Source organism: Coregonus clupeaformis, chromosome 29 (genome assembly GCF_020615455.1).
Source record: "Coregonus clupeaformis isolate EN_2021a chromosome 29, ASM2061545v1, whole genome shotgun sequence".
Taxonomy (NCBI): Eukaryota; Metazoa; Chordata; class Actinopteri; order Salmoniformes; family Salmonidae; genus Coregonus; species Coregonus clupeaformis.
This window is the reverse complement of record NC_059220.1, coordinates 55,636,750-55,662,837: the sequence shown is the minus strand read 5'-3', so window position 1 is coordinate 55,662,837 and position 26,088 is coordinate 55,636,750. Positions and strand designations below refer to the sequence as shown.

Genomic DNA, 26,088 nt, shown 5'->3' with positions numbered 1-26,088 from the left:
GGAGAGAAGCTCAGTCGTACCATCAAACCTCCTCTCTGAATATTCCCATCCCTTTCTCTCTCCCTTTCCCTCTCTCTCTTTCCCTTTCCCTCTCTCTCTCTCCCTTTCCCTCTCTCTCTCTCCATTTCCCTCTCTCTCTCTCCATTTCCCTCTCTCTCTCCATTTCCCTCTCTCTCTCCATTTCCCTCTCTCTCTCCATTTCCCTCTCTCTCTCTCCATTTCCCTCTCTCTCTCTCCATTTCCCTCTCTCTCTCTCCATTTCCCTCTCTCTCTCTCTCCATTTCCCTCTCTCTCTCCATTTCCCTCTCTCTCTCTCCATTTCCCTCTCTCTCTCTCCATTTCCCTCTCTCTCTTCCATCTGGGTGGTCATATAGTTGTGACACCACCAGCCGCCTACATCAAACCCCTCCCCTCACCACTCTCTATATGCTTTGTTCCCCGCTCTTAGCTATTATAGTTTTTTATTTAGGGTGCATTGTAATGAAATAAGCGGGGACCCCGGGGACATGTGGGGATTGAGTGTGTTATGACAGTGACATGGAAAGGGAATGGGAGTGTGCACTGGTGATCAGGCCCGGAAGAGCGAATGGGAGAGCAGCGCTGCATGTCTCTCTGTACTCTGTCACCCATGGCACAGTCCGTCTGGGGCCCCTGAGCTCATCTGGCACTCGACACTCCTCTACGCCCCTTAGAGTCTGTACGGACATCACTGCTGTGCCACAGGCCCCCTCTCTGTTCTCTCTCTCTGGGTGTGCACGTGCATAGTATGTGAGTGCACATCTTTGATATCATATTGTATATAGCTAACCCCATATTATATTCAAGGGGATGTACTTACACACAATCTGTGCCCCAGTCTATAGTTGGAACAGGATGTATTGGTAGGTGTGTTATTGTGTGATATAGGGAAGATGAGGGACTGAACCCCATACCTGTAAGGCCAAGGAGGGATTCATTAGTTACACCAGCTGCATCAGGACAGGACCTGCATTACTGTATATCTACAGCCATTTCAGTGAGTGTTTGTTATGTTTAAGTAAGTCTAACCAGGTTAGTGTGTTTCTATGCGGTTGTGTGTTATGGTTAGCCTGTTCTGTGGGTTTGTGTGTGGGAGTCTTTTGGATGTGTTAATGTCTCTGAGTCTGAGCTTGGCTTTACTGAGTGATAGCAGCAGGGGAGGGGAAGTCCCTCTTGGGTGAGAGGGTGGGGGCTGGGGGGAGCATGTTGAAACAGGACATGGCTGGAGAACGGGCACATTTATTTGGTGGTGGGGTGGTGGGGTTAGGGGGAGGAAAGTGGGAATACAGGGGGAGGGGGTTTATTTGTAGCGCACTCCCAAGTGAGTTTCCTGTCTCTCTGAGGTGAAAACCTGGGAACATAGGAAGCTTTAAGACAGCCCATCTGTTAGTCTCCGGCCCCTGGAAGACTCTCAACGGTCTAAAAATAAGCCACACTAAAGTGCACCAGGCGGCAAAGGTGATTTTTCATTTTGTGTTAAAAACAGAGCAGAACAGAGAGGGACAGGCTTGCGCCAAAAGCAGTATTTCCTCTTCCTGTGGCTGTTTGAGACCGGGCCATGTAGGCTAATCAGAGTATGCTAGACTTGCTTAGCGATGCTACTAGTTCATGTTGGTATGTTATACAGTGAGGGAAAAAAGTATTTGATCCCCTGCTGATTTTGTACGTTTGCCCACTGACAAAGAAATGATCAGTCTATAATTTTAATGGTAGGTTAATTTGAACAGTGAGAGACAGAATAACAACAAAAAAATCCAGAAAAACACATGTCAAAAATGTTATAAATTAGAAAGATTTCTGGCTCCCAGGTGTCTTTTATACAGGTAACAAGCTGAGATTAGGAGCACACTCTTAAAGGGAGTGCTCCTAATCTCAGTTTGTTACCTGTATAAAAGACACCTGTCCACAGAAGCAATCAATCAATCAGATTCCAAACTCTCCACCATGGCCAAGACCAAAGAGCTCTCCAAGGATGTCAGGGACAAGATTGTAGACCTACACAAGGCTGGAATGGGCTACAAGACCATCACCAAGCAGCTTGGTGTGAAGGTGACAACAGTTGGTGCGATTATTCGCAAATGGAAGAAACACAAAATAACTGTCAATCTCCCTCAGCCTGGGGCTCCATGCAAGATCTCACCTCGTGGAGTTGCAATGATCATGAGAACGATGAGGAATCAGCCCAGAACTACACGGGAGGATCTTTTCAATGATCTCAAGGCAGCTGGGACCATAGTCACCAAGAAAACAATTGGTAACACACTACGCTTTGAAGGACTGAAATCCTGCAGTGCCCGCAAGGTCCCCCTGCTCAAGAAAGCACATATACAGGCCCGTCTGAAGTTTGCCAATGAACATCTGAATGATTCAGAGGAGAACTGGGTGAAAGTGTTGTGGTCAGATGAGACCAAAATCGAGCTCTTTGGCATCAACTCAACTCGCCGTGTTTGGAGGAGGAGGAATGCTGCATATGACCCCAAGAACACCATCCCCACCGTCAAACATGGAGGTGGAAACATTATGCTTTGGGGGTGTTTTTCTGCTAAGGGGACAGGACAACTTCACCGCATCAAAGGGACAATGGACGACACCATGTACCGTTAAATCTTGGGTGAGAACCTCCTTCCCTCAGCCAGGGCATTGAAAATGGGTCGTGGATGGGTATTCCAGCATGACAATGACCCAAAACACACGGCCAAGGCAACAAAGGAGTGGCTCAAGAAGAAGCACATTAAGGTCCTGGAGTGGCCTAGCCAGTCTCCAGACCTTAATCCCATAGAAAATCTGTGGAGGGAGCTGAAGGTTTGAGTTGCCAAACGTCAGGCTCGAAACATTAATGACTTGGAGAAGATCTGCAAAGAGGAGTGGGACAAAATCCCTCCTGAGATGTGTGCAAACCTGGTGGCCAACTACAAGAAACGTCTGACCTCTGTGATTGCCAACAAGGGTTTTGCCACCAAGTTCTAAGTCATGTTTTGCAGAGAGGTCAAATACTTATTTCCCTCATTAAAATGTAAATCAATTTATAAAATTTTTGACATGCGTTTTTCTGGATTTTGTTGTTATTGTTCTGTCTCTCACTGTTCAAATAAACCTACCATTAAAGTTATAGACTGATCATGTCTTTCAGTCGGCAAACGTACAAAATCAGCAGGGGATCAACTTTTTTCCCTCACTGTATCACCACAGACAAGATTTAACGCCCTAGCAGTTCAAGTGTTCCCAAATAGTGGACACGTCTGTTATGGCTGCTGCTATTCTTCAAAAGCCAAAATATGTAGTGAAAGTTGTTGTTCTAGTACATTGATGTGCAGAGCAGAGGACTGTGTCTGTTAGAGGACTCATGGTGAACTGACATGTTTGAGTCTCACCACCCCTGCCTGCTCCCCAGGGGATGCCACAGATCCTGGAGCCGTGAGGTGCCGGGGGGGCCAGGGGGCCCTGCGGTGGCGCCTCAGACGCCTGATTGAAAGTGACATGATGGCAGCCCTGTCTAGGTCCTCACGCGTTGTAACGCAGTTAATAAAGTGCCTGTGTTGGAAACGTAGATTTGATTTTCCTTTATCTTTATCTCCTGCCACCCCTCTCTCTCCTCCTCCCCTCTCCCCTTTCCCTCCCCCCTCTTCCTCCCCCTAGTGTGTGCAGCAGTCTCGCAGTCTCTGCATTAGTAATGCGACTGGGCCATATTTCCCATGAGCCCACAGCTCGGCAGGATTTAGCCTCTCTTTTATAACCAGTTTAGGAAAACAATGACAGCCTAGATATTGACTGAGCAGTGAGGGGCTGTTCTGCCCACTGCACAGCCTCCCCCTGCAGAGGGGCGCTGTTCCATCCATCACACAGTGTCCCCCTGCTAAACTGTGACATGCAAGCATGCCTATCCGTTTAGTTTGATGGTACAATACAAAGGAATAACACTGTCAGTGATGTCCTGCCTTTGTTAGTACAGTGGTTATCTTGTCGACTTGATGTCTTTGTCTTGGCCGTTGTGATCCACCAGGCAGTGAGGGAGTTGAAATGTGATGTTTGCGATTTAGATATTTGTAATGTGGAGTTGTTAGCCATTGATGTTGTGCAGTCTGATGGGAGGAGGAGGTTGTTTCAGGATCAACTACTCTCTTTGCTGGTTCTTTAGGTTGTAGGGGTGTAAGTAATAGTGTTTGTCAGGTATTGGGGTGATGTGTGTATTCTCTGTCTGATGACATGGTGTGTTTGTGGTCTCAGTCTCCAGTCCCCTCCTGCTTAAAGAGTGAGAGCAGAGCCCTCAATCTCCTCATCCTGGAGAATATATCAATTACAGCTGCATAGGACTGATGTCACACTGAGAGTCATTATCAGATTCAGAGACACGCACCATCGATCGCCTGCGGCGTGATCAATACCCCAGCCCCTGACAACGGTCTCAAATGAAGAGAGCTGAGACCAGCATCACAGTGTGTATGACTGTCTGTGTGTGTTCACACTAATTAACACATTTAATAAGAGCTACTATTCCATTACACCAACCCAATATTGCAGGCTCTAGTGTGTGTGTGTGTTATCTTCTAGTTTGAGTTGTAAGGGAAACGGTGTGTCCATCCTGTGGAATGTGTAGGTGAGGGTGTTTGTGCGGCTCCTTCCTCCTCTGCTCTCATCTCCTCCCCCTATCTGTGCTGTTTCCATCAGGCCGCTGCAGTGCTGGTGTAACCCAGGACACCAGGGACTCAGGGAGCAACCACTGCCTCTCAATCCCCTCTCTCTGCAAATCAATACACACCAACAAAACCCTGGAAACCTGGGGGGAAACATGCACGCACACTCACTCCCTCTCTAACACACACATATACACAGACACACACAAACACATTCACACACAAAGATGGGGCAAGGCTACACCCAAAAATTCAATTTTCGGTCACAGAAGGAGACAGTACACTCAAAGGAAGCACACATGAAACTGACATGTGCCTATATGTGATGATGATGAAATCCAGGTCTAATATTCTGTTTTGTCTAAAATGTTCTGACTCACTTCTGGCTGGAGCTCTCCAGTCTGTTGTGGTCTGAGTAACAGGAGAAGCAGGCAGATGGAGAGCCAATCCTGACCTCTGCTGGAGGGGTGCAGAACTGTAGGTGGCGTGGATCAGAGAGAGCGAGAAGTGGTTTGCTCTCATAATGGGGTCAGTGGCTCCCAGTGAGAGACTGCTCCTCACTGAAGAGCCCTCTGTGTGCGCGTTCCCACTCATATACGTGGGGGAGGGGTGCAGGGGGAGAGGGAGAGACAGAAAGAGGAAAAGAAAGACTGGGCCTGAATGGCTGCAATCAGTCAGTCTAGGGCTTTAAGACCCGGGCGCTTGGCCTCGTCTGCTGAACTAGTGCAGCCTGGCTCTGCCAACAGTCGTGTGCAAAATATGCGCACCAAGATAAGGCCCAAAGAATAAGAATAAGTATTTATCAACGGAAAACCATGTTTAATCCTTCAGATTTTTCCCCCTTTTCTTGTTTTCATAGTGGTGCACAAACACATGGGCATATCTGTGAGAGATTAATCTTGGAAAGCAGCTTTTAGCGGGAAGAGGGGGATGATTGCTGAGCTTTTCCTGGGAATTGGGTTTATGGTCCCGGGGAGAGCGCAGAGGAACCAGCCAGCCTACCAGAAATCTCCCTAACACACAGGCCTCTGGGAGCCCCATATCTGCTGTGATTGAGAGTTTAACTCTTCACATCTATCTTATTTGGTCTGAAGTTATATACCCTCTGGTTGAGGTGTGCAGAGAAACCAGGCTCCTGCAGTTGTTGATGGTGGTGTCGTGGATGTAATTTAGATAAAGGTGTTTTGTGCGTTATTATGAATTCATGTGTTGAGCTCGAGCTGTTGGAATGTGGGCCTCATAAGGTATTGATATGGTGTTTTCAAATATTTATAAGAATATCAAAAGGGATGCGAGCCTCATAAATCTGAATAAACAAATCATTGTTTCATGTTGCCATGGATAAGGAAGACCGCAAAGCAAATACACAATTAATATAATATGACGGTTGGGTTTATCTGCAGCTCGATATATAATGGCTGTGGGTGTGTGTGGGTTGAGCAGGTAGTCCATGTTACAGGAGGCTAGGGCCCTCTGATGGACAGACAGACATGACTGTTGTGTATAAAGAGAGGGGGAGAGGTGTAGGGATGGGGGTAGGTGGCTGTGGGGGCTCGGAGGTTATTATTTCTCTCCTCATGTGTTCTTCTCTCTTCCCTTCCAGAACCACACACTGAGCCAGCACGCGCAGTGAGACTGGGCCCGGCAGGACTCCTGGCTCAGCCCAGAACCCCGACCCAGGCCCGGTGGGGGAGGACCATTTCAACATCACAGCCAATCAAAGTGTCATTTGCTACTCACATGTAAAACTCTAACGATTCCGCCACCAGGCACAGCTATTACGAGCAGTGGGGAATGAATATTAATGGGATATGCTATTAAAAAAGAAAAGGATATTTAAAAAAAAAAAGGAGATGGAGAGAAAAGGTATTGTACGTGCAGTATTTTTTATCGTCCCTGCTTCCCGGTTGTGCGTTTTTTTTTTTTACAAAAGAAACAAAACTTTAAAAAAAAGAAACACCCTTTGTCTCTGATTTTAGTCTCTAGAAATGCATAATTTACCTTGTCCTCTGTTGCTTCTTGTATCAAACTTCATTGGTGCCAATTATTATAATAATTTTTTGCATTTGTTTTTACTCTTTTGTTATTGTACCTTATTATTTCTTGCAGTAAATAGGTACTTGTGCTGTGTTGTGATTGTTTGCCAGTCGTAATATTTCTGCGTTTTCCTCCTTTTTATTATTATTGTTATATTTTCTTTTTTGTAATTACAAAATAAAAATACAAAATAAAGTTAAGAAAAACATAATGGTTTGATTGGATTTTCCAGTCTATGGACCTAATGGTTATTGTAAAAATGAATATCATCAATTTCAGTGCAACTGGATGATGTCTGCTTTTTAAATGTGAATTAACCAGATTGCAATAACTAGTCCAGTCAAAAAAATTCAAATAAATAAATCATGAATAAAAGGAATGTGTGTGTGGTGTGAGTCTTGTTTTTCTAATGAACGCCAGAGTGGCAACCAGGAGAGAATAACATACCTTCACTACAGCAACTCTCAATGTAAGCCAGGGGTTGGAACCGCTTCAGGGAACAGAACTGTAAACTATAAAATAATGAAAATATTAAAGGAACAGATTTTTAGTTTTCTAGATCGAACCATTATTTTTAAAAGCGTGGGAACCGGTTAATAACTGACTGGGCGTTGTTTTTTTGTCCCACAAAAATCGCAGCAAAGCGCCTATGCAGAGCCCTCACTCTGTCAACGTATTCCAGTGTCTGCCTGCCAGCTGGAAATCTTTACCAGTGGGTGTGCATGTGTAGGCTACCTGCTCCTCCCCCTCCGAAGCATAGGTTACTGTAGCCTACTGACAACGTTACAAGTGTGATTCAGAAATAGGAAGCAATTATTTATTTTTCCATTGGAGAAGAATGGATTAACTTTTTCAGTGCTAGCTAAGGATATTATAGTTATCACATTTCACATTGGATTCATTAACTACAAAAAGGGAAGATGTGTTTTTAATTCTAGTGCTGTTCTGGTCCAATGTTAAGTCAATTCTCAGAAGCTCAAAGACATTCAAATTTCCTCCATAGAAGCCGCTCCTCCGTAGGTATAATTCTGTGGGCCTAATTCAGATAATGAATGTCATAAGATGCCCAGTGCTTCAAGAGAAGCCTCCTCCACCCTCTCTCGCTCTCTCCCCACCTGCAAAATGTAAGTAGGATCTCGCATCCCTTCACTTTTCTGTCCATAGTGACTGGCAGCACAGTGTGTATGTTTGTCTTTCATTCCAGATGTAACATAGTAAACCTAAATCTGGGACACTCCAATTAATATGATATGTTACGTTTCGTATTAATTTGTGGATGTCCATCCATTTCGGTAATGTAACGAATTACAGTACATATGTGTTACAAATTACAATTTGTACGATATGTTACAAATTGCAATTCGTACAATACTTTATGAATTTTCTAAATGTATGATATGTTATGATTTCCAATTTGTTGTGGCTAATGTTTGCTATGTGGCTAACATTAGCTAGGCTAGGGGTTAGGGTTAGGTTAAAGGGGAAGGGTTAGCTAACATGCTAAGTAGTTGCAATGTAGCTCAAAAGTAGTGAGGCATTTCAAAGTTTCTAATTAGCTAAAATGCAAAGGTTCGAGATTCGAACACGCAACATTTGCGTTGCTAACATGCCTACCCATCCACCCCGACCAACCACCCTAATTTTGCTTTGCCTGAAGTAACACATCACATAACATATCATCCTAATTTGAGTGTCTTGGCTTTACGTTTACTATGTTACGTCTTGTCTATGAGACCAGGCTGCATCAGTGACTCATCAGGGGTAGAGATTTTTTTATATGAAAATTGATCATAACACATCTATGGAATTTAATATGCTTCTGTTTCTCAGAGATGTTTGGGGACATTATCATAAATTCATTGTGGATCTTGTTTATAATTGTTTTCCCCGTTTTTAGATAATTATGTAGGGCCTAATATAATTTATATAACTGCACCAATGTATATCCTATTTATAAAACATTTATAATCTGGAAACAAAATGCCTAGTATAGCAGGAGAGAAATATTGACGCAACAAATCATTCACTGATGATTGAATGAACTTATATATAATACATGTAATATCACATTTAGCTAAATCCTACAACATTTATTGACTCATATCAGACAAATTTAGTTTCAATGTATGACATTGAAATCTGCATGATACAAAATATAACTGAGCGAAATATACTTTCACATCATCTAAAAACAGTAATAGACTGTAATAGACTGTTGGTTTGGTTTGACGACCATACGGCTTTCTGCTTGAAGTGCATCCATGTGTTTAAGCAGCTGGTTCAGCCGTTGAATCTCATGGCTTCTTCTGGACAGAAGGTCGGTACCGTTCCCAGAAATCAGTCATCGGAACGCATTGATATACCACAGTGCCCTGGGAGCAGTTGAACTTCTCCATTCATGGGCGAGAGTCAACTTGCCATATTACTTATTTTAACTAGACTACAACTGACAAATGCATGTGTATATTTTAATATTGGCTAACTTTCCTTGAGAAATTGTTTTAATAATTTACTATTTCCATTTTACAATTCAATAGGCTACAGAAGACATTGGGGCTCTTGCCAGCACACACAACAGGTGCAATCGGATACAATATTTAGGCCAGGGATGGGAAACTTTGATGGGGGTGGGGGCCACCATTGTTACTTTGTCAGAAGTAGCCAACATAGAGTTATAACTATGTTGTCCGTTTTCTTCATTAAACCTAAGTGAGAAATTGAGATATTGAAATTAAGAAAACAATATATAATTTGTTTACATTACTGAAAAATATGGGTTGTTTATGAATTCGAAGGACCAATAAAAAGGGATAGAAAACTTAGGTGCTGGATTTTAGGCCTGTAGCAAACACCACAGGGTGTCCGTTCAGAACACGAGGAAGCAGTAGTTCCAGTTCAAGGTTGAATGAAGATCCACACACACACATACAACACCACTCTCTCTCATACTAATTGTGGTTCTGTAAAGAAAAGAGGAGAACTTAGGCCATAGCACAGTATGGGAAAAATATGCCTATTTGCATGTCAACAGCTAAACAGGCTATGTGGACCCAAACACATGATAGATGCACAAAGAACAATAGAGAAATGTAGAAATAACTACACATTATTAAACAACATAATAAGCATGCCGACGACACAACAGTGGTAGGCCTGATCACCGACAACGATGAGACAGCCTATAGGGAGGAGAAGAATAGTGTACTGACCATTCCAACCAGCTTCGGTTGAAAAACGTGGCATACAATTTAATTGACTAAACTATATAAAGAAATAGAGAAAATACAGTGTCATATTTGAATCATTAAAGTTTCTGAAATAGCAACAGGTCTTTGTTTTTGTCTTGCACTGTTGGATCTGTGCCAGCGGGCGAGAGCATGTCAATGGCATCACACCACCGTGTGTATCAGCTCAAACCATGGTTCACTGTTGCGCCAGGATGTTAAGGATCCTCAATATTTTACAGCTGCATTTCCGAAGTGTTGAGGACACAAAAGTGTGAGATTTAGACAGTCAGGGGAACTGTCAAGCAAGGAGTAACCTAAAGTAGCAGGAGTAAAAGAAACGCCTGAAACTAGATCCCCTACATACTGGTATTGACAAGAAGCTTGGCGTGTTGAAACACTGGTGGTTTGTTGTGGCCGAGTATTTGTGCTAAACGGTGTTGTTGGAGTGCTAGTTGGCTGTGGCGTCATATGACTAGGTGCCCTGGACGGTTTTTCACGGAAGAATACTGTACCAAGTTAGCTAGCTGAATAAACTAAGTTAGTCTATTCCTAGAAAACATTGAACCGCTGCAGTTTACAACAATTATAGTTTCTGAGGTGGAAGTTGGGAGAGTTATATTTGGGTGTTTCAGTGAAACGTAAGTGAGGGAGGCCCCGCTCTCTCGCTTTCCCAGATGTTTAGTTCATTTCATTCCGATCTCCTTTGCATTATTGTAGCCATTTTCTGTAGCCTGTCAACTATGCCTCTGTCTATCCCTGTTCTCTCCTCTCCGCACAGGCTATACAAACGCCTCACACCACGTGGCTGCTGCCTCTCTAACCTGGTGGTCCCTGCACGCACGACCCACGTGGAGTTCCAGGTCTCCGGCAGCCTCTGGAACTGCCGTTCTGCGGCCAACAAGGCAGAGTTCATCTCAGCCTATGCTACCCTCCAGTCCCTCGACTTCTTGGCGCTGACGGAAACATGGATTACCACTGAAAACACTGCTACTCCTACTGCTCTCTCCTCGTCTGACCATGTGTTCTCGCATACCCCGAGAGCATCTGGTCAGCGGGGTGGTGGCACAGGAATCCTCATCTCTCCCAAGTGGACATTCTTTCTTTTCCGCCTGACCTATCTGTCTATCTCCTCATTTGAATTCCATGCTGTCACAGTCACTAGCCCATTCAAGCTTAACATCCTTGTCATTTATCGCCCTCCAGGTTCCCTTGGAGAGTTCATCAATGAGCTTGACGCCTTGATAAGTTCCTTTCCTGAGGATGGCTCACCCCTCACAGTTCTGGGTGACTTTAACCTGCCGACGTCTGCCTTTGACTCATTTCTCTCTGCCTCGTTCTTTCCACTCCTTTCCTCTTTTGACCTCACCCTCTCACCGTCCCCCCCTACTCACAAGGCAGGCAATACGCTTGACCTCATCTTTACTAGATGCTGTTCTTCTACTAATCTCACTGCAACTCCCCTCCATGTCTCCGACCACTACTTTGTATCCTTTTCTCTCTCGCTCACCTCCAACACTACTCACTCTGCCCCTACTCAGATGGTAATGCGCCGTCACAACCTTCGCTCTCTCTCTCCCGCTACTCTCTCCTCTTCCATCCTATCATCTCTTCCCTCTGCTAAATCCTTCTCCCTCCGGTCTCCTGATTCTGCCTCCTCGACCCTCCTCTCCTCCCTTTCTGCATCTTTTGACTCTCTATGTCCCCTTCGGTCCTCCCCTCCTGCTCCGTGGCTTGACGACTCATTGCGAGCTCACAGAACAGGGCTCCGGGCAGCCGAGCGGAAATGGAGGAAAACTAGACTCCCTGCAGACCTGTCATCTTTTCACTCCCTCCTCTCTACTTTTTCTTCCTCTGTTTCTGCTGCTAAAGCCACTTTCTACCACTCTAAATGTCAAGCCTCTGCCTCTAACCCTAGGAAGATCTTTGCCACCTTCTCCTCCCTGCTGAATCCTCCTCCTCCTCCCCCTCACTCCTCCCTCTCTGTGGATGACTTCGTCAACCATTTTGAAAAGAAGGTTGAGGACATCCGATCCTCATTTATTAAGTCAAATGACACCGTTGGTCCTGCTCACACTGCCCTACCCTATGCTTTGACTTCTTTCTCCCCTCTCTCTCCAGATGAAATCTTGCGACTTGTGACGGCCGGCCGCCCAACAACCTGCCCGCTTGACCCTATCCCTTCCTGTCTTCTCCAGACCATTTCCGGAGACCTTCTCCCTTACCTCACCTCGCTCATCAACTCATCCTTCACCGTTGGCTATGTCCCTTCCGTCTTCAAGAGGGTGAGTTGCACCCCTCCTCAAAAACCTACACTCGATCCCTCCGATGTCAACAACTACAGACCAGTATCCCTTCTTTATTTTCTCTCCAAAACTCTTGAGCGTGCCGTCTCTAGCCAACTCTCCTGCTATCTCTCTCAGAATGACCTTCTTGATCCTAACCAGTCAGGTTTCAAGACTGATCATTCAACTGAGACTGCTCTTCTCTGTGTCACGGAGGCTCTCCGCACTGCTAAAGCTAACTCTCTCTCCTCTGCTCTTATCCTTTTAGACCTATCTGCTGCCTTTGATACTCCTCTCCACCCTCTCTAAGTTGGGCATCTCCGGCGCTGCTCACTCTTGGATTGCGTCCTACCTGACAGGTCGCTCCTACCAGGTGGCGTGGTGAGAATCTGTCTCCGCACCACGTGCTCTCACCACTGGTGTCCCCCAGTGCTCAGTTCTAGGCCCTCTCCTATTCTCTCTATACACCAAGTGACTTGGCTCTGTCATATCCTCACATGGTCTCTCCTATCATTGCTACGCAGACGACACACAATTAATTTTCTCCTTTCCCCCTTCTGATAACCAGGTGGCGAATCGCATCTCTGCATGTCTGGCAGACATATCAGTGTGGATGTCGGTTCACCACCTCAAGCTGAACCTCGGCAAGACGGAGCTGCTCTTCCTCCCGGGGAAGGACTGCCCGCTCCATGATCTCGCCATCACGGTTGACAACTCCATTGTGTCCTCCTCCCAGAGTGCAAAGAACTTTGGCGTGACCCTGGACAACATCCTGTCGTTCTCTGCTAACATCAAAGCGGTGACCCAATCCTGCAGGTTCATACTCTACAACATTCGCAGAGTACGACCCTACCTTACACAGAAAGTGGCACAGGTGCTAATCCAGGCACTTGTCATCTCCCGTCTGGATTACTGCAACGCGCTGTTGGCTGGGCTCCCTGCCTGTGCCATTAAACCTCTGCAACTTTCCAGAACGCCGCAGCCCGTCTGGTGTTCAACCTTCCCAAGTTCTCTCACGTCACCCCGCTCCTCCGCACACTCCACTGGCTTCCAGTTGAAGCTCGCATCTACTACAAAACCATGGTGTTTGCCTACGGAGCTGTGAGGGGAACGGCACCTCCTTACCTTCAGGCTCTGATTAGACCATACACCCAAACGAGGGCACTACGTTCATCCACCTCTGGCCTGCTAGCTCCCCTCCCTCTACGGAAGCACAGTTCCCGCTCAGCCCAGTCAAAGCTATTCGCTGCTCTGGCACCCCAATGGTGGAACAAGCTCCCACACGATGCCAGGACAGCGGAGTCACTGACCACCTTCCGGAGACACTTGAAACCCTACCTCTTTAAGGAATACCTGGAATAGTATTATAGTAATCCTTCTACCCCCCCTTTACTACCACTGTCTTTTGTCTAAACTAACACCTGACTTATTTCACCTGCTAGCACTGACTTGTTTAAAGAAATGTACTTATTGTGATCGATATGTAGTTGTCCCTGATTGCACTGACTTTGCTCACAGCTGCTTGTTTGAAGAAGTGTACTTACTGTGATCAAGATGTGGTTGTCCCACTGGCTATCCTAAGTTGAATGCACCAATTTGTAAGTCGCTCTGGATAAGAGCGTCTGCTAAATGACTTAAATGTAAAATGTAAAATATACAGTGTTCCAGAGAGACACAGAGTGAGAGAGAGACTGGGACAGTAGTAGTAGGAGGAGAGGTACAGTGGGGAAAAAAAGTATTTAGTCAGCCACCAATTGTGCAAGTTCTCCCACTTAAAAAGATGAGAGAGGCCTGTAATTTTCATCATAGGTACACGTCAACTATGACAGACAAATTGAGGAAAAAAAATCCTGAAAATCACATTGTAGGATTTTTAATGAATTTATTTGCAAATGATGGTGGAAAATAAGTATTTGGTCACCTACAAACAAGCAAGATTTCTGGCTCTCACAGACCTGTAACTTCTTCTTTAAGAGGCTCCTCTGTCCTCCACTCGTTACCTGTATTAATGGCACCTGTTTGAACATGTTATCAGTATAAAAGACACCTGTCCACAACCTCAAACAGTCACACTCCAAACTCCACTATGGCCAAGACCAAAGAGCTGTCAAAGGACACCAGAAACAAAATTGTAGACCTGCACCAGGCTGGGAAGACTGAATCTGCAATAGGTAAGCAGCTTGGTTTGAAGAAATCAACTGTGGGAGCAATTATTAGGAAATGGAAGACATACAAGACCACTGATAATCTCCCTCGATCTGGGGCTCCACGCAAGTTCTCACCCCGTGGGGTCAAAATGATCACAAGAATGGTGAGCAAAAATCCCAGAACCACACGGGGGGACCTAGTGAATGACCTGCAGAGAGCTGGGACCAAAGTAACAAAGCCTACCATCAGTAACACACTACGCCGCCAGGGACTCAAATCCTGCGTGTCCCCCTGCTTAAGCCAGTACATGTCCAGGCCCGTCTGAAGTTTGCTAGAGTGCATTTGGATGATCCAGAAGAGGATTGGGAGAATGTCATATGGTCAGGTGAAACCAAAATAGAACTTTTAGGTAAAAACTCAACTCGTCGTGTTTGGAGGACAAAGAATGCTGAGTTGCACCATACCTACTGTGAAGCATGGGGGTGGAAACATCATGCTTTGGGGCTGTTTTTCTGCAAAGGGACCAGGACGACTGATCCGTGTAAAGGAAAGAATGAATGGGGCCATGTATCGTGAGATTTTGAGTGAAAACCTCCTTCCATCAGCAAGGGCATTGAAGATGAAACGTGGCTGGGTCTTTCAGCATGACAATGATCCCAAACACACCGCCCGGGCAACGAAGGAGTGGCTTCGTAAGAAGCATTTCAAGGTCCTGGAGTGGCCTAGCCAGTCTCCAGATCTCAACCCCATAGAAAATCTTTGGAGGGAGTTGAAAGTCCGTGTTGCCCAGCGACAGCCCCAAAACATTACTGCTCTAGAGGAGATCTGCATGGAGGAATGGGCCAAAATACCAGCAACAGTGTGTGAAAACCTTGTGAAGACTTACAGAAAACGTTTGACCTGTGTCATTGCCAACAAAGGGTATATAACAAAGTCTTGAGAAACTTTTGTTATTGACCAAATACTTATTTTCCACCATAATTTGCAAATAAATTCATTAAAAATCCTACTATGTGATTTTCTGGAATTTTATTTCTCATTTTGTCTGTCATAGTTGACGTGTACCTATGATGAAAATTACAGGCCTCTCTCATCTTTTTAAGTGGGAGAACTTGCACAATTGGTGGCTGACTAAATACTTTTTTCCCCCACTGTATGTCAGGGGTTCATGGTCCATGGCAGCAGACCTAGCAGGCATGTGTTGAGGTGTAGGCGAAGAGTGGTTAGAATGAGAGGGCTGTGTTTGTGGACATGTTGAGGCTTAGCTACAGGACGGGATTGATGAGGCTTTGGTCGGCTCAATGGAGGCTAAGGCTCATTACAGCAAGCCCAGGACAGGCAAACAGCTGGACGTATCTATCTGCCATATGTCTGTTTGTCATGCATGGCTGACTGCTCTTTGTGCTTTTTATCCCACTTTATGGATTCTCCAGTAAGTAACAGGATTTTTGTATACTTTCTGTTTTCCTGATTACTGCCTTCAATCGTATGTGTGTGTGTGTTCTCACATGATTCCTGGTCATTTCCATGTAAAAGGACCAATGAGCACCAACATGTGAAGTTCATAGGAACTCTACTCTACTGTACTCTACTGTACTGTACTGTACTGAACTCTACTCTAATGTACTCTACTGAGCTCTACTGTGCTGTAATTTGATGTCCAAACTTGAGAAACATAGACGTCTATGATTGGTTCAGATTTGGTCCGGACCAACTACATTTGGTCTTGTTTGGGGGCAGAGCTCCCATAACAGTGTAAGCCCTGTCTAAATCTGGGTTTGGGGGATGCCAGGAGAACGCTACCTGCCTGATTGCATAGTGCCAAATGTAAAGTTTGGTGGAGGAGGAATAATGGTATGGGCTGTTTTTCATGGTTCGGGCTAGGCCCCTTAGTTCCAGTGAAGGGAAATCTTAACGCTACAGCATACAATTACATTCTAGACGATTCTGTGCTTCCAACTTTGTGGCAACAGTTTGGGGAAGGCCCTTTCCTGTTTCAGCATGACAATGCCCCCATGCACTAAGTGAGGCCCATACAGAAATGGTTTGTCAAGATCGGTGTGGAAGAACTTGACTGGCCAGCACAGAGCCCTGACCTCAACCCCATCGAACACCTTTGGGATGAATTGGAACACCGACTGCGAGCCAGGCCTAATCGCCCAACATCAGTGCTCGACTTCACTAATGCTCTTGTGGCTGAATGGAAGCAAGTCCCCGCAGCAATGTTCCAACATCTACTGGAAAGCCTTCCCAGAAGAGTGTAGGCTGTTATAGCAGCAAAGGGGGACCAACTCCATATTAATACCCATGATTTTGGAATGAGATGTTGGACGAGCAGGTGTCCACCTACTTTTGGTCATGTAGTGTATATCTGAGCGATATAAGAAAGTTCAGGAGACATTTAATTACATTTTTTACAATATACTGAACAAAAATATAAACGCAACATGCAACAATTTCAAAGATTTGACTGAGTTACAGTTCATATCTGAAAATCAGTCAATTGAAATAAATTCATTAGGCCCTAATCTATGGGTTTCACATGACTGGGAATACAGATATGCATCTGTTAGTCACAGATACCTTAAAAAATTTGGGCCTCACAATGGGCCTCAGGATCTTGTCACTGTATTTCTGTGCATTCAAATTGCCATCGATAAAATGTGTTCGTTGCCGGTAGCATATGCCTGCCCATACCATAACCCCACAGCCACCATGGGGCACTCTGTTCACAACGTTGACATCAGCAAACTGCTCGCCCACAAAACGCCATACACATGGTCTGCGGTTGTAATTCTCTAAAACGCCGTTGGAGGTGGCTTATGGAAGAGAAATTAACATTCAGTTATCTGGTAACAGCTCTGGTGGACATTCCTGCAGTCAGCATTCCAATTACACACTCCCTCAAAACTTCAGACATCTGTGGCATTGTGTTGTGTGACAAAACTGCACATTTTAGAGTGGCCTTTTATTGTCCCCAGCACAAGGTGCACCTGTGTAATGATCATGCTTTTTAATCAGCTTCTTGATATGCCACAGCTGTCAGGTGGATGGATTATCTTGGCAATGGAGAAATGCTAACTAAACGGGATGTAAACAAATGTGTGCACAACATCTGAGAGAAATAAGCTTCTTGTGTTTATGGAACATTTCTGGGATCTTTCATTTCAGCTCATGAAACATGGGACCAACACTTTACATGTTGCGTTTATATTTTTGTTCAGTGAATTTAACCCCTTATTTTTGACACTAAACAGTCTCCATATATACTTCCATACAGTTTTTCAACTGGTAGCCCAAACTGAAGTTGGCAGATCGGCTGTACTGACTTCAGACGAGTCCCAAGAGGCTTGTGGGGGTCGTAGAGCGAAACGGAGAACACCATCGTGTTCGTGAGAGTCACATCTCATATTAGTTTGTCAGCCAAACCGTTCGAACGCTACAGAATATTTTGTGAGAAGACCGATTTTCGGGATGGCTCATGTTCTGACAAACACCGCTCTAGCTCTGTCACTTTTCACCACAGATGCGGAAATGTGACATCGACTGATGCGGTGGATTGAGATGCATCCAATGCAAAAAAACAGATATCTATAGCTTAAACGGACACATTTTGTATGGTGAATTTTTATTATGCTAATTAGATTTCCGCAGGGGTGCGGACATCGACTCTAGGGGGTTAAAATAATAGCCAGTGTGTAGAATAATACCCAAATATGCAAAGGAGGATTTTGCATATTTCTACCTTTTTGTACCTATTTAGGATACATCACCATGAAGAGAATGACTTTCATATCCACAATTATGCATTTCTGTGTAGTACAGATCAGGGACCCATGATGAAATTCTGTTACTGCAATTCTGTTATCGGGTGTAAATCCACTTCACTTACTGTAGTTCAATAACCAAAATATATTTTTTCAAAGTCAATGTGTCATGTCATAGCTGGACACATCGTTGAATCTTAATTCGGAGCAGATATTTAACAGAGTTTTTGAAAAACGTGGACACAAAAAACATAGAGTTGTACGGTTTGTTAAACTTTGAAATCAATGTTTTTTGTTTGGCATACATTTTAAGTGAAAATTGCCCTCCTCAAGACCTATTTTCCCTGGCTGTAAGTGATCTAGACTGTGATAGTAATATTTTCCCTTGTCCACGTCTCAGGCCTGTTCCTATGACTCACTCATTCAACATCTTCCATTTATAGATACTAAAGGTGTGGTTACCATCAGATAGACTGATCAACTAGCCACTGCACATAGTTCACACAGAGTAGGTTAGATAGAAGGCTGCTCTGCAGTTACACAATGGATTTAGTCAGGTTCACATGATTAACTCAATGAGTCCCACCATAACAGTGGTGGGTTTTGGACTTCTAACCCCTTTTAAACATAGTGTGTTTGAGCTACAGACTTCTGGGTTGTACCATTGGATTTGTCTATTTCTTCTGCATCAGTAGATTAGTCTGTGTGATTAACTGGGGCTGAGCTAGAGTAGTGTTTGTGAGACAAGGGTGGACCCCGAAGGGGCCAGGTCTTTTGAACAAAAAGCAACAGACTATTAAAAGCTATCTATAAAAAGCTGAGACTCCCATGAATACACACATAAAGCTAGCTAGCTAGCTAGCGGGTAGCTACTGGTAACTATTAGCAACTGTGGATAGTTGTTTCCTATGTTATTTCACGCTTAAGAGTACCTGTAATTATGCCAGCTAGCTACCTACCATTCAGCTGTTTTTCTAACCTCATTATCTGAAGCGTTAACGTTAGGTAGTTAGTAGCTACTGTACTCGAAATGTAGCTAGCTTGTTGCTACCTGGATGGCTAATTAAACAATAGCTGGAACGACCTAGCTGTAATATTTGGAGACTCTTTCTCTCCGTTGGGACAGACGTGAACTGGCTGAATCGATTCAGTGGCTAGCTTTGCACTTAACTGGCTAACAGTAGCTACTAAGGGTAAGTTATAACCTACATTTATTTTTGTTTTGTTTTTACATACTGGTAACCAGAGTCGTTCAAGGGAATTCGAGACATGGGTGACTAGTTAACGTTAGCTTGGCTCTCTGCCGTGGGAGGAGGGGTTGGTTCGTTGGCAGAGCGCAATGGCTAGCTAGTATGCTAACTATTCTAGCTAACTAACTGGCTGAATAAGTTGACGAAGTACTCACTCAAACTGTCAAAACTCACCCAAAACTTTACACAACGTTAGACACGGACACAAATTATCTGTTTGGTGTGTTAACACACTGGTGGTTTTTTGTAACCGAGTATTGGTGCTAAACTGTGTTATTGGAGGCTGGCATGCTAGTTGGCTATGGCGTCATAGGATTTGGTGCCCTGGACAGTTTTCACGGAAGAATACTGTAACAAGTTAGAGTCTATTCCTAGAAAAAATTGAACCACTATAGTTTACAACAATTATATAATTTCTAAAGTGGAAGTTGGGAGAGTTATATTTGAGTGTTTCAGTGAAACGTAAGTGAGGGAGGCCCCGCTCTCTTGCTTTCCCAGATGTTTAGTTCATTTCATTCCGATCTCCTTTGCATTATTGTAGCCTTTTTCTGTAGCCTGTCAACTATGCCTCTGTCTATCCCTGTTCTCTCCTCTCTGCACAGGCCATACAAACACTTCACACCGCGTGGCTGCTGCCACTCTAATCTGGTGGTCCCTGCGCGCATGACCCATGTGGAGTTCCAGGTCTCCGGCAGCCTCTGGAACTGCCGTTCTGCGGCCAACAAGGCAGAGTTCATTTGAGCCTATGCTACCCTCCAGTCCCTCAACTTCTTGGCGCTGACGGAAACATGGATTACCACAGAAAACACTGCTACTCCTACTGCTCTTTCCTCGTCTGACCATGTATTCTCGCATACACTGAGAGCATCTGGTCAGCGCGGCGGTAGCACAGGAATCCTCATCTCTCCCAAGTCGACATTCTCTCTTTTTCCCCTGACCCATCTGTCTATCTCCTCATTTGAATTCCATGCTGTCACAGTCACTAGCCCATTCAAGCTTAACATCCTTGTCATTTATCGCCCTCCAGGTTCCCTTGGAGAGTTCATCAATGAGCTTGACGCCTTGATAAGTTCCTTTCCTGAGGATGACTCACCCCTCACAGTTCTGGGTGACTTTAACCTCCCTACGTCTGCCTTTGACTAATTTCTCTCTGCCTCCTTCTTTCTACTCCTTTCCTCTTTTGACCTCACCCTCTCACCGTCCCCCCCTACTCACAAGGCAGGCAATACGCTTGACCTCATCTTTACTAGATGCTGTTCTTCTACTAATCTCAGGTCAACTCCCCTCCAAGTCTCCGACCACTACTTTGTATCCTTTTCTCTCTCGCTCTCCTCCAACACTACTCACTCTGCCCCTACTCAGATGGTAATGTGCCGTCACAATCTTCGCTCTCTCTCTCCCGCTACTCTCTCCTCTTCCATCCTATCATCTCTTCCCTCTGCTAAATCCTTCTCCCTCCGATCTCCTGATTCTGCCTCCTCAACCCTCCTCTCCTCCCTTTCTGCATCCTTTGACTCTCTATGTCCCCTATCCTCCCGGCCGGCTCAGTCCTCCCCTCCTGTTCCGTGGCTTGACGACTCATTGCGAGCTCACAGAAGAGGGCTCCGGGCAGCTGAGCGGAAATGGAGGAAAACTAGACTCCCTGCGGACCTGTCATCTTTTCACTCCCTCCTCTCTACATTCTCTTCCTCTGTTTCTGCTGCTAAAGCCACTTTCTACCACTCTAAATTTCAAGCCTCTGCCTCTAACCCTAGGAAGCTCTTTGCCACCTTCTCCTACCTGCTGAATCCTCCTCCTCCTCCCCCCCCTCCTCCCTCTCTGTGGATGACTTCGTCAACCATTTTGAAAGGAAGGTTGACGACATCCAATCCTCATTTATTAAGTCAAATGACATCGCTGGTCCTGCTAACACTGCCCTACCCTATGCTTTGACTTCTTTCTCCCCTCTCTCTCCAGATGAAATCTTGCGACTTGTGACGGCCGGCCGCCCAACAACCTGCCCGCTTGACCCTATCCCCTCCTCTCTTCTCTAGACCATTTCCAGAGATCTTCTCCCTTACCTCACCTCGCTCATCAACTCATCCTTGACCGCTGGCCATGTCCCTTCCGTCTTCAAGAGAGCGAGAGTTGCTCCCCTCCTCAAAAAACCTTGTCATTCTCCGCTAACATCAAAGTGATGACCCGATCCTGCAGGTTCATGCTCTACAACATTTGCAGAGTACGACCCTACCTTACATAGAAAGTGGCACAGGTCCTAATCCAGGCACTTGTCATCTCCCGTCTGGATTACTGCAGCTCGCTGTTGGCTGGGCTCCCTGCCTCTGCCATTAAACCCCTACAATTTATCCAGAACGCTGCAGCCCGTCTGGTGTTCAAACCTTCCCAAGTTCTCTCACGTCACCCTGCTCCTCCGCACACTCCACTGGCTTCCAGTTGAGGCTCGCATCTACTACAAGACCATGGTGCTTGCCTACGGAGCTGTGAGGGGAACAGCACCTCCTTACCTTCAGGCTCTGATCAGACCCTACACCCAAACGAGGGCACTACGTTCATCCACCTCTGGCCTGCTAGCTCCCCTACCTCTACGGAAGCACAGTTCCCGCTCAGCCCAGTCAAAGCTATTCGCTGCTCTGGCACCCCAATGGTGGAACAAGCTCCCCCACGACGCCAGGACAGCAGAGTCACTGACCACCTTCCGGAGACACTTGAAACCCTACCTCTTTAAGGAATATCTGGAATAGTATAAAGTAATCCTTCTTCCCCCACCCCCCATAAAAAAAATATTTTAAAAAAGGTGGTTGTCCCACTGGCTATCATAAGTTGAATGCACCAATTTGTAAGTCGCTCTGGATAAGAGCATCTGCTAAATTATGTAAATGTAAATATAACATGTTTTGCTCTATGACGCTCACAAGTCACACAATAGTCGTTAGAAGGTAAGGGGTTCTTCTACATAGAAGATCATAGGAAAGATCATAATACTGTAATAAGCTCACATAGTTACTGTCACAAACTCCAAACTCCACACAGTTGTCACTGACTAGTTGGATATTCATTTCCCAGTGAGCAAACAATTTCTGTACTTACAGCATTCATATAAATTCATTTTCATCAGGTTTTTGCTTTGCGGACCTTATTTCCTTATTGACATTTGTCAATAAAACTCATGAATGCAACTGTTTATGTCAAATTGTGTTCTACTTGTAGCCCTGGTTGCCCTGAAAAGAAAATGGTAAAACATAAGGGCTGGACATGCAGATAAATGAAAGCCAGATAAATGAAAAGCAGATTTTTGCTGGGGTCTCGGGACTGATAGGGTTAAGACTTAGGACAGCTGTTGGTCGTTCTGTGATTACTAACACAGCCACTCTCATGAGTGGGTATTACCATGTTTTTATTGAGTCATCCACTCATGTATATTGTGTATATTTAGTGCTCACTTATCCACTGCATACTGTAATTGTGTATTTGAATGTCAAACAGACACTCAATACATTGAACTTCAGACAAAAGTATTGTTTTTTGTATACCTACCTATTCTTATCTCTTACACGTTTTAGTGTTTGTTAGATAGACACATTAAGTAGAGTAACCATGAGGGTCTCTGGTTCGGTGTCCTATCTATCATGTAGCTATCACTGAACTGACCTTCTGTAAAGGTGAGTAAATCTCATATCAGCTTACTGTCCTGTAGGACAGCTTGTCATCATGCAGTTGATCTGGCCCGAGCCAGTGAAGAAAAGTAGTCTTATGGTCAACAGACCATTTTCATAACAAGTCTGGTCTTGACTTTGTTACCAAAACAAATTCAAAAATGTCTCTCATCAAGGATTTATGAAGGTGACATGAGGTGACTTGGATTTCATAAAGATAAAATACAAGAGCTCTTGCTACAGTAGCGAAGAGCTCTATTAGAGAAGCACGTGCACACTTATTATGAACTTTTATAAAAAAATACTCTCACTTAAAATGTATAGACAGCTGTGAGACTGAGAAAAAGAGAGGTAGAGTAGTATAGAGCTGTGGAGGGTGAGGACAGAGAGTGTGTTATCCAGTGCCTCTCCACAGGCTTGCACAGGGCCATGGGTTTGTGTTGCAGCTCAGGAGTCAGAACTCACAGGCTGCTCTACAGCATTACACCTGACACAGCCTGCCCACGTCAGTCTGACTGAAACTAGCACCCTGCCAACCTGACACACAGAACCTTACACTAGCCCAACCCAGCCCAGGAACACAGAACCTTACACTAGCCCAACCCAACCCAGGAACACAGAACCTTACACTAGCCCAACCCAGCCCAGCCAGCATTACAGAACCTTACACTCAAACACCAGCCCAGCCCAGAAACACATAATTTTCTACTGATCTAGCCCAGCCCAGTGACACAGAACCTTACAATGGCCTAGCACACCTCCATAGCAACACATAATTTAACACTGTCCTACCACAGCCCAGTTCAGTCCAGCAACACAGAACCTTACCCAGCCCAGCCATGTGGAACCGCAGACTGAATGAGGCATAGCCCACTAGCCTAGTACTGCCCCCTGTCTGTGAGCAGAGCTCATCCACACCCAGAGTTCCTCCCTCCACCTCCATCACCTCCAATAGAGAGGTGAACCTGCTGTACTCTGGCAGAGCTGCTGAATTATTGAAGCCCCTCATCAGACCCACTCTGCCAGGCTGACCCCACCCCAGGGGTCGAAGGGCTCTGGACTCCTGACCCCAGGGTCATGAAAGCGGATTTCAGTGTGCTGGCCGTGACTCACCCGAACTCTGGGTCTGACCCGGGTCGACCTGGGCCAGCCCGGGCCTGTGGACCAACGGTTTCAGGCAGACGGAAGAATACAGAAGACTTGAATTAAACAAGAGCAGGCCATTTATTAGAGGCTGTGTGCTACTGTAAACCTGACTGCACACGCCTTCCTGCATGTGCGCTGGCTGCTGTAAAAGCCAAGTGGAGTTGTGGTGGGAGAGATAGAGAGAGGCCGAGAGACAGGAATATATATATATATAAGGAGAGAGAGAGAGAGAGAGAGAGAGAGAGAGAGAGAGAGAGAGAGAGAGAGAGAGAGAGAGAGAGAGAGAGAGAGAGAGAGAGAGAGAGAGAGAGAGAGAGAGAGAGAGAGAGAGAGAGAGAGAGAGAGAGAGAGAGAGAAAGGACGATAAGAAATAGGCTACCTGCCATTTCCCCTGCTGAGCTCCTCAATTATATACCCACCAGGGCAGCTAAATACATTAGGCTGAATGCACAGTCGCAAACACACACACATACATACACACAGGTTCTGCCAAATACATTAGGGCAAAACCTGTTATTAATATTTGATAGAACTCTCCTTCGGTCCTCTGTATCGTCTGGTGACTTTGCTATAGTGAGGATGGAGGCAGTGGGAAACTGGTCTAATTACTGTTATTAAATAGAATATTTCCCTCCCCAGGAGTAACTCAATCAGTATGCAGCTGAACTTGGAAATGGGTTGGGAATGTTAGAATTGTTAAAGCTCCGTCTACTCAGATAACTCATAGAATTGAGTTAATGTAAATGCAGTCTTAAATACCTTCTTTATAGAGCTCATTATTCAAGTGAGGAGCAATAGAGAATTATAGAGAATTATTTTCAAATTCCTCTCATCCAGAGCCAAACGTTCAGAAATTAGTATAGAGCACACTTTCCATTTAGCAATATTTATATGTGTTCATGCATCCGTGTGTGGATTGTGTGTGTGCTGTGTGTGTGTGTGTGTGTGTCTGTACTGTGTGTGTGCGTGTGTACTGTGTGTGTGTGTGTCCTGTGTGTGTGTGTGTGTGTCCTGTGTGTGTGTGTGTGTGTGTGTGTGTACTGTGTGTGTGTGTTTGTGCATGTGTACTGTATGTGTGTGTGTGTGTTACACTGTATTGTATCTTTCGGGCACCCTACTCATCTGCGGCCCTCATCTGGGTCTGTCGACATCCCCCACACACCACGGGATCTGTTCATCCTCCTTTCTCTCCATGTCCATGGGGGAAAGAGGATGGAGCATGGAGCCAGGCCTAGATACCACTCACTTGGGCCGTGTGTATGTGTATGTGCGTGTGCACGTGTATGTTCGTTCATTGGTGTTTGTTTCATTCATTGGTTTTCATTCCATTGTGTTGGTGTGCAGTCATTGAATCTGTCTCATTTGTCACATTCATTTCTTTGTTGCAGTTCTGTCCATGGGGTAATGTATGTATTAAGTTTGTCTGGCAGGATTGGATTCTCTGTTTGGTGCTTAGTGTGTGTATGTGGTGTGTGTGTGTGTGTGTTGTGTGTCCCAGGATGAGATGTCCACTGAGAACAGATGAAAGGAATGAGGCCTGTGACTGATCTGTTCGTCCTGATCAGGGGAATTCTACCTCACTCTTTTTCTCGTTCTCTGGCTCTCTCAGTCTCTCCCACTCTAAGCATGTGACCCACTTTTACTACTCCCCCCTCCACCCCTCCCAAAGTCCCATCTGAAGATAGGCCTACAGAGAACTGGCCAGGGGACAGAGAGACAGAGAGCAAGAAAGAATAGCAGAGAGGTGTCTATTCATAAAGATAATTATGCATCTATCTACACTGTTGTATGTGTAATGTTTTAGTAATTACTATGAATAAATGTTTGTAATTGTATTGTGAATGTGTGTATGCGAACTTGCGTGTGTGTGTTTGTGTGTGTTTGTGTGTGTGCATGTGTGTGCGTGTGTGTGGGAGAGAGAGAGAATGA

At 45.2% G+C, this 26,088-nt stretch overlaps 1 protein-coding gene across 3 annotated transcripts in view; it reads left to right on the top strand.

Moving 5' to 3' along the window:
• The window catches only part of LOC121576673 (zinc finger protein 423-like), a 130,890-nt gene extending 123,831 nt beyond the window's left edge, over window positions 1-7,059 (top strand). For all 3 annotated transcript variants that reach the window (XM_041890023.2, XM_041890020.2, XM_041890022.2), the window contains one exon: window positions 6,253-7,059. In XM_041890023.2, the coding sequence (XP_041745957.1) occupies window positions 6,253-6,282 (30 nt within the window). In that variant the 3' untranslated portion in view covers window positions 6,283-7,059. The remainder of the gene's footprint in view (window positions 1-6,252) is intronic.
• Window positions 7,060-26,088: the final 19,029 nt, after the last annotated feature.